The 8,804-nt window shown below is 58.2% G+C and overlaps 1 protein-coding gene across 2 annotated transcripts; it reads right to left on the bottom strand.

Annotated features, from left to right (window-relative positions):
* Nucleotides 1-4,923: 4,923 nt before the first annotated feature.
* Nucleotides 4,924-6,994, bottom strand: LOC141918188 (retinal homeobox protein Rx2-like). Of its 2 annotated transcripts, none has more exons than XM_074812327.1 (3): nucleotides 6,700-6,994; nucleotides 6,374-6,606; nucleotides 4,924-5,675 (listed from the first exon to the last, which is right to left on the bottom strand). In XM_074812327.1, exons 1-3 carry the CDS (start codon nucleotides 6,965-6,967, stop codon nucleotides 5,223-5,225), a joined length of 954 nt encoding a protein of 317 aa, XP_074668428.1. In that variant the 5' UTR covers nucleotides 6,968-6,994; the 3' UTR covers nucleotides 4,924-5,222. The 2 variants fall into 2 exon arrangements, with proteins under 2 accessions (XP_074668428.1, XP_074668429.1); XM_074812328.1 differs by having other exon boundaries at nucleotides 6,386-6,606.
* Between the last annotated feature and the right edge of the window lie 1,810 nt (nucleotides 6,995-8,804).

The raw sequence follows: 8,804 nt of genomic DNA, 5'->3' as shown, positions 1-8,804 counted from the left end.
GCTGGTGAGCCAGGCTTCCCAAGGAGGCCTTTGTTTAAAGGCATTGCTTAAAACTAGCATCCCCTCATTGACAGAGGCCTGTCTTTTACTCCTGGCACCTGCCTCTTCACTGAGATGGAGTAGAAGGAGGCTTATATGACCTACCTGCGCTGGTCAGCAGCTGGAACACCATCCTCTTTGTTTACCCCAACACTCCCTTCTGTATCAGTGGCCAGAGCTTCAGCTCTTATCTCTTCTTGCCCCTACCCAAATTTCTGCTGCCTCCATTTAAACTCTCTCCCAAATGCCTTGCCTAGCTGACTTTAACCACATTTCTACACAGGACCAAAAGTTTCAGAGCTGATTCCACAGTTCTCAGTGGGGCAGAAATGTCATATGACGGAGGGATGACTGCCAAATGTCAGCCAATTTTCACATCATGCATTGGCAGAACACAGAGATGCTCAGAGAGAGGAGATGCAATATTCATTCTACCAGAAAAACTGTTATCAGAGTGACCAGCGTCCTGCTCTAACCAGCTTTTTGTTCTGCTCTCTTCTGTTTGTTTTATTCCACCATTTTCTCATATGATAGGATTTTGTAAATGGGTACGCCGTGGTTGACAAACTCCTGAAGGAAGCTGATAAAATCCCAAGGATGTAGCCAGGAGCTTTGAACAGATACTTGAGATTCTTCAGTAGTAAGTCACTAAATGTTCTTACTTGAAATCCCTCTCAGATGTGGCTGAGGCAGACGGAAAGAAGATCCTTCAACTCTCCATCTCGCCTGCAGACACTGACATGTCCTCAACAGAGGAAGGGAACAGTATTTCAACCCCAATAGCTCATAACAGAAATTTAAACTGTGACTGAGCTTTGTGCATTTTCACCTCACAGGGGCCGTGACCCATCAGGGCTGTGGAGCAGACACAACAGCCGGCCCACGGCTCAAGGGATGACAGCTTCTCCTGACCCCATCCAGCAGGGACTGAGGTCAGTCCTGGACAGAGAGCCAGTCTTGCTCCACTGGGAAGTGACTGAGCTGAGCTCCGTATCAAAACTCTCCTTGGCTTAAATAGGCCAGGTGTCTTCGCTAGTTTTCTTGAATACTGACAGGATTTTGAACAGGGGTGGGAAGGAAGAGAGATTAGAATACACTTTCTGCTGAGAAATGGTGCCATTAAGACCAAATTTCATGATGGCATTTTCCTCATAATTATTAATTCAGAGATCTTCAAAGCTCTTTACAGTAATTGTCTTCTGCATAGCTCCTGCTACTGACCTGTACAAAAGTTTACACTTCTGCATGTTAAGCCTGGGATTTCCGGGCTGGGCAAAGACAGCCAGGCCTAATGGAAGGACTTCTCATGAAAAATAGTCTACCTCTCTGCATTTCACATCTCAATGAGAATCACCCAGGATTAACCTCATTTACCAGTGGAGACGTTGCTACAGACGAAGCAGATGCAGAGACAGTGATTTGATTTTACTTTTCCAGAACTTTGAAGCAAATGCAAAGTGGACAATTTAATGGTCTGCATAATATAAAGAAATGTATATCCATTCATCCATCCTCTCCCTGAGAAAAGACAGGAAGCTCAGACTGGTCATGCAGGATTTACCTGGGAATGACCTAGGCTTTCCACACAGCTAGAGTCCCAGCTCAGCCTGTTCACACAGTGAAATACAGCAGAGAAGGAAAGGGGAAAGCGCTCCTCAGCTTCTGACACCGGCTGCCCTCCCCAAGGCCCGTTCGACCACGGTGGAGTCCAGTTTGATTGGTAGCAGACACAGCTTGTCTTGCCCCCCATCCCCAGCAAGGTTTGCGCCACCTCACTGGTCATTTGTCCTGTGTGGAGGTGCGGTACCCCCGGGAGCAGGGATCTGTGCCCACGGAAGGGCAGCAAGGATTCATCTCCGGGTCACAATCCCTCCCAGGAGTCTCCTGGGGCAGCCCTTGCTGACACTGACTGCCCCAGATTCAGGACACTGAGCAAAGACCAAGTTACTCCTGGGAAAACTCTTAAGAAGTATTTACAGCTTCACCCGCCAAAGCCTACACACTTCCGTAAGTAGCTGCGACCACTGACAAACCCTGTCCTACAAGTCCACCTCTGCTGCAAGGTGGCATGCCACGGTTAGCATAACAACATTCCCTGCCTGCAGCTGTCTCATTGCAAAGCAGCAAATTTCTTAATATATTCACTGACAGTCTTCTACTGGTATTATTCTTCCTTAGAATGTCAGATGTTCCAAAGAAGTCAAATACAGACACTAAAAATACTGTCTTGCTAATACAGTTTAAGGAAAAGAAGAAATAGACTACTCGGAAAGGGCCAGGCTAATAGCCTTAGCAAAGTTAGAGTAAAGAAGTGGTTAAGGATCTAGATGATTTAATCCAGTTTTAAGAAAAGGTTTTACAGTGAGCAATTAGATGCTGTTTAAGGAATTAATCACTAATGGGTCATTAACTCTGACTGCTATTGTACAGTTAACAAGCCGAGGCAGGATTATTAGACTCAGCACCCAATTAAGAAGGAGAAGATATTTACAACAAAATGAACAAATGAGCTTTTAAAATGGAATGGGACAATTTGAAAGAAAGTGTAGGAACACAGAAAACTAGACAGGGTACAAGAAAGCTATGAGTTTGCATATATGCCTCTGTCCCTTTATTTGTTTGAAAAATATTTACCTGTCTGTGCCCACTTGTGCTTAGCTGGTTATTTATTTTTAGCAATAAACTCATAGCTTTCCTTGAAGGACATGACTGCACAGTTTATCCATTACAGGGTTCACATGTACAACGTATAACAAAAGACCTTAATACGTCAATAAAAGAACAATCACCATAGCGTGACACAATCTTTCATTTTTTGCTGGCAGGTGTTGGATCAGGAGCTTAATAAAAGTGAACAGGGGTCTTCAGCTGCTATTTCTGCTCCCCTGACATTGTGTTTTTACCTACTCTTAGCCTTCGACTACCTCAAGCATTGGTGCTGGTTACAGCGCTGATCAAAACGTCAGGAGGCCCTTTCCAGTGGCTCTACAGGATACGGAAGGACTGGAGGCCACGGGGAGGGAGGGCTGTCGTGTCCAGCCGTGGAAGAGCACCGCTGAAATCCTGGGGCTTTGCTCGCTCGTCACGAGCAGTAAGCACAGGTAAGCGCTGTTGGACAACAGTTAGATGTGCTCACATGCAGGAGTGTTTTCAGCATCGCAGCCACAGCTGGACTGCAGCCAAGCAGTGACAAGTGGGATTGCTCCTGCCCCTGAGGAGGAAGAGTGTGCAGAGCCTGTGCAGCCATTTGTCAGCATGTGCCTGTTACTGACCCAGCCCAGGGTGTGCGGGCACCCCTCAAGCACATCGAGAAACCCTTCCCCCGCAGCCACCAGAGGAGACGTGTCTTCCTGCAAGACCAGCATCCTCGGTGATGCAAAACTCACCTCTGAAAGGGCCGCTGGAGTAAGACCTCAGAACTGCAGAAACACAGGTTTTGTTCTCCCCCTCTGCCCCAGAAGTTTACTCAGGTCTCCTTACTAGAAGTTAGCAAAATACCTCTCCGGTCCCGACAGTGACAGCACTTTCTTCTCCTGCCAGCACAGCACTTCCTTGCAGAGTGCCGGGGAGGCTGGGCACCGCCACGGACAGACACACAGAGGCACGGACAGGTCCAGAGCCCAGCCGGAGGGTCTGGCTCGAGCAGGGCTACATCCCCCCCGAATTCAGCAGGGCCCAATCCCTGGGCCTCCCTGCACCCCACTGAACCAGCACAGCTCAGGAGAAGGAAGCCTGGGGGCCAGGCACAGCGTCTGCTCTGGTCCAGAGAGGCAGGTTGGATCTGCAGGGAGGCTGGGGAGAGAGGAAAAGGCATTTCAAAATAGAGGGATTCCTCTTATTATCTGTAAAAGAAGCTCTCCAGACAATAGATGGGGGCTGCTGTGGAGAACGCTGTTAAGGGATGTTTAGAAACTGCTGCCTAAGGTTAAAAAGCTCTCTGAAGTGAAGCTGAACAAAGCTGACATACTTGTTTCTGACAGGACTCTTAAAAGATATGCACAGATTGTGAAAATATAATTAGATGCCAGCCTTTGTCTGGCCACAACGAGTGGGAAATGGTGAAAGGAGAGGTCTCCCAGTCTGCATTGAATCATCCCTGGGACACAATGAGGGCGCTTGTGCATCCTTCTCTCTTCCCTAATGAGAAACGTTAATTGCCACAACCTCCAGAGTGTGTAGAGCACCCCGTGCCCAGTGGAGGAGAAGGGGTGTTTCATTACAGCTTCTCAGCCCCATTACAGGCAGTAACGGAGATAATGGAAAATAAAGATGCCACAGTTTTAGTTTCGGCAGCTTGTGGATGGGCACTGGGTGGGCAGGGGAGCGAGGGCAGCCCAGCGCCGTGCCAGCATGCGGGGGCTGCACCGGGCAGGACACAGGCAGCGGGACCCTGCTGACAGCTCCGGACACCCAGCCGGGCGTCTCTGTCCTGCCACGGGCAGCTGGGCTGGGGGGCACAGGGCCCTGCAGCACCACCGGTCCCCTCCTCTGCGGGGGCAGTGAGGGCTGGGGGGCTGGCACCCACCCTGGCGCGCTGGGGCAGGGGCGGGCAGATCCCAGCTGAACCCGGGGCTGCCCCAGAAGGCGGCTGTGGGAGCGCTGCGCCTGGCCCCCCCTGGCCGAGCGGGGGGCTCTGCATGCTCCCCACCTTGGGGCTGCAGCCCCCAGCGCTCACAGCCGGCTCGGGCAGAGTCCTCCTGCTGGAGGGGGGCCCACAGCCAGGCCCGTCCCAGCCCTGGGCGCGTCACGGTCCGGCCCGCGCAGCCCGTTGGGGTGCAGACGCCGTGCACAGCCTTCAGGCAAGCTGTGCCATTTAACGGTGCAAAAGCAGAGAGCCCTCCCCAGGTAATGCAGGCCTCAGTTCTCAGCCACCTGACACAGCTCTTCGCCCTACTGCAGCTTTTATTGCAACTAAAGCGTCCAGCCAAGGAGGGAGAGCAAAAGAGATTTTTTTTTTTCCTAAGCTATGATCAGACCCCTAATTCTGCAGGGCACGTAGAAAAGGGAATTAAAAGGACCACAGAATACAAAGCAAGCCAAGGTGTGGGGGAAAGGCTGGCGCGAGGGACAGCTCTCCCGTGCCTGGCCGTCCAGGGAGCCAGCGCAGGGCGAGGGCGTCCCTTGGGCGTCCCAGGATCAGTCTTCCCCGTGGGGGGGTTCCTCCCAGGTGCTGAAGAGGGAGTTCAGATCGTCTGCCAGGGTTTGCCGATGGACTGGATGTGCTCCTTGGCCTTCAGCCGCAAGGCGGCAATGCTGGTGTTGCGCGGGTCTGCCTCGTCCAAGGGGAACTTGTCCACAAAGGTGGCCCCGCACTGGTAAGGCGGCGGCGGCCCCATGGCCCCCAGGGGCTGCAGCGTGTGGGTCACGGCCGGAGAGTTCAGGAAGGGCGGTGGCGTGTAGCTGCCGGGCAGGCTCTGCGGCGAGGCCACGAAGCCGGGCAGGCTCTGCAGGGCTGTGCTGCTGGGCACCGGCGGGCTGAGCCAGGTCTCCAGGGGCAGGTTGCTGCTGAGAGGGCCCATGGGCGCTGCCTGCGGTGAGCGGTTGAAGGAGAGGATGGGTGAGTCCTGCAGCTTCATGGAGGTCACCTCCAGCTTCTCCTGCCGCCTCCACTTGGCCCGTCTGTTCTGAAACCACACCTGCAAGCACAGCCACGTGAGCCGGGCCACGGGACGGCACGGAAGGCAGAGGCTCTCCCCTGGGTGCAGCGGCACACACGAAGTGGAGCGAGGGAGACACGACATTGCAGCCGATGGCGTGCCGTGCCGAGCCGGGGCAGGAGCAGGTTCAGCGGCGCTTCCCCGCGGGCTCGGCCCCCCGCAGCCCCGCGCTCGGCGGGGAGCAGCACCGCAGACGCAGCGCAGCAAAAGCCCCGTGGCCGAGCTGGCCTGCCCTGACTGCCCACCCGCCCGGCCCGGCCACCCGCTAGCCACCCGCTAGCCACCATGCTGGCGCACGGCGGCTTCGGCTGCCCCGGGCCGGGACACGCCAGACAAGGGGCAGTGGCCAGCGGCCAGCCTGGGCACAGGGGCCGCTCTGCGGCCACCAAAGGGAAGATGGCCCCGGGCTCTGTGGTGTCCCCGGGGCCGCTCAGCCACGCACCGGCCGGGGCCAGCGGTGCCGGGGCAGGGCTGGGCTCACGGGCCCGTGGGCGGGGGCAGCGGGGCCGTCCGCACACCGGGGCCAGGCTGCTCGGGCCACCGGGATCAAGGGTCCAGGCCGGGCCGTGCCGGGAGCTCCCGGCGCCGGGAACGCGGGGCTGCGCCGGGCTGTGCGGGGGCTCCCGGTGCCGGGAGCGCGGCACCGGGCCGAGGCGGGCGCTGCCGTCGGGCGTTACCTGGACGCGGACCTCGGGGAGGTTGACCTTCATGGCGAGCTCCTCGCGGCTGTACACGTCGGGGTAGTGGGACTTCTCGAAGGCGCGCTCCAGCTCGTGGAGCTGGTAGGTGGTGAAGGTGGTGCGGTTCCGCCGGTGCTTCTTCTTGGGCTGCTCCTCCTCGTCCGACGGCTTCCCCTCGCCGCTGCTGCCGGCGGGCAGCTCGGGGCTGGCGCTGCCGGGGCAGAACGGCTCTGGAGGGGAAGGCAGGCGGGTCACCGGCAGGGCGATCCCCGAGGGCCCACCCACCCGCTCGCCACCCGGCGCCTCTCGCCCGCCGCGCTCACCTTGGAAGCGCTCGGCGCGGCCCTGGGGCTCGGCCGGCGGCGGCTCTCCGGGCATCTTGGGGAGGCAGTGCCGGGGCCCCCGCCTGTCCCCCTCCTTGGCGCTGCCGTCGGGCGGGAAGGGGCCGAGCAGCCCGTCCTCTTTGGTGAACCCCAGGATGGCCTCGATACTGTGCAGCCTCGACGGGTTCCCCCCGGGGCTCCGCGCCGCCTGAGCCGACAGCGAGAACGCGCCCTCGGCCATGGCGAGCGGGGCGCCGGGGGGGTGCATGGGGGCCCCGGCACGGCGCTGCGCTCCCGGCCCCGGGGCGGGCAGCTCTGGCGCGGCGCGGCGCGGCCCGGCGGGCTGGGCTCCGCGGGGCGGGGGAGGAGTGCCGGGGGGCGGCGGGACAGAGGGAAGGCGAGGCCCCCGCGCCGCTCCGGCCCGGCGCGGGGGGGGGGGGGGGGCCGGGGGGGGGGGGGGCAGGGCATCCCCGGGGCCCCGCGGCCGCCCCGCCCCGCCGGGCCCGGCCCCGGACGGACGGCGCCGGGCGATGCCATCCGGGGCCCTCGAGGCGGGGCGGGCCGGCCTCCCCCACCCCGGGGCGGGGGGGGCGCTGGCCCCGGGGCGGGCGACCTGCCGAGCCGCGCAGCCGGAGCCTCGGGCCGTCGGAAATCGCCGTGGGGCGGGCGGCTGCCGGAGCGCCGGGCGCGAGGGGACTGACCGGACCGGCGGGAGCCGCTCGGGAAGCGGGGGGGTCCCTGGGGGGGCTGGGGAGGGCCGGGAGCCCCGGAGGCGGGGGCCGGGGCGGAGGGCAGTGGGTGCCCGGTTCGGTCCCCTGCGCTGGGGGCTCTCGGGGCCACTTCCTCTCGCTTGACAGCCCCAGCCCGCATCTGTCCCAGGCGGTTCTGAAGCGCATCGGGTTCACGGGCAGCATCACAAAAGAGGAGGTGGCCTCGCAAAAGGTGACGTGCAGGAGGACGCCGTGGCACCGTTCTGTGCCAGATGCATGGGGTAAAAAGTCGATGTTCTGGTCCCCTGTCCCGGCATCTGGCTGCCTTCAAAGCCGGGTTTACAGACCAGGTGAAAACGTGTGCGGGCTGTTGGCGAGAACAGGTGCTGGGGACGTGTGAAGGAGGTGGCTCTGCCTTCCGGCCTTCAGGAGTCAGGGACAGCGCTAGGCAAGAGTTCTGAGGAAATTTTCCGATGTGTTGGTATAAGACAGTCCCTGTGAGAAGAGTTCTGTGACGCTGTCATCCACGGCTTGCGTGGGGCCGCGAGGCCGGAGGGCAGGGCATGGTGGCGTGGGAGATCCACAAAACGCTTTGGGAAGTAAGGCAGAGAGCCAAATCCCACACCTTGCTTTGCACTTGGCCTGGGGAGGACATGGGCTCAGCACAGTACGAGCCAAGCAGTGGCACCACATCTCCTGCCTCCAGCACAGTCCTTCCTGCATCAGTATTTTTTCTGCTTTTCTCTTCCCGTCACTTGGTCAGTTTTTATGCTAGCACTCGCCGGGTGCTCTGAGACACCAGCCATCTTTTATCCCAGCTGGTTTCGGTGACAAACACAGTCACGTCCAGAGTGGGTTTCAGCCTGCAGTTAGCTTTGGTGATGCTTCTGTTTCAAGCCTGAGGAGAGTGTATGTGAATGAAAAACACCACTGCTGCTTCTTCTTCCAAATATATTAGCTAGTCTAACAAACGGTATGACCTGTCTCAACAAATCTTCATTTTTGTTTCTCCCCGCCCCGACAGGATGCATTTTGTGTAAATTTTTCCAGAGGAAAACAAAGATTGGCAGCGCTTGCCTCTGCCAGTGCCCACTCCTCTTTAAGGTTTACGGTCTGATGTCCCAAAGTTAATGCCTTTTAGAAGTGCTCAGCTTTTCCTGCTAGCTCCAGGTGAGGTTTGCCTTCACTGACTGCTTCTGGCGGGGGTGGGCTGCGGCCGAAAGAACTCAGCCATCCGTTGGCAAAGAGGGAAGAGGCCAACAGAAGAGACAAGAAAAGGTTAGTGTGGCTTTTGTGCACGATATGAAAAGCAAGTCAATACCATTGTAGGGGCATTGGAGGGTACTCAAAGCAATCAGCCAGGGTCCATTGTGTTCCTTTAATCTACATGTGTAT

Source organism: Strix aluco, chromosome Z (genome assembly GCF_031877795.1).
Source record: "Strix aluco isolate bStrAlu1 chromosome Z, bStrAlu1.hap1, whole genome shotgun sequence".
Taxonomy (NCBI): domain Eukaryota; kingdom Metazoa; phylum Chordata; class Aves; order Strigiformes; family Strigidae; genus Strix; species Strix aluco.
The sequence above is the reverse complement of the archived record's forward strand: the minus strand, read 5'-3'. Positions and strand labels throughout refer to the sequence as shown.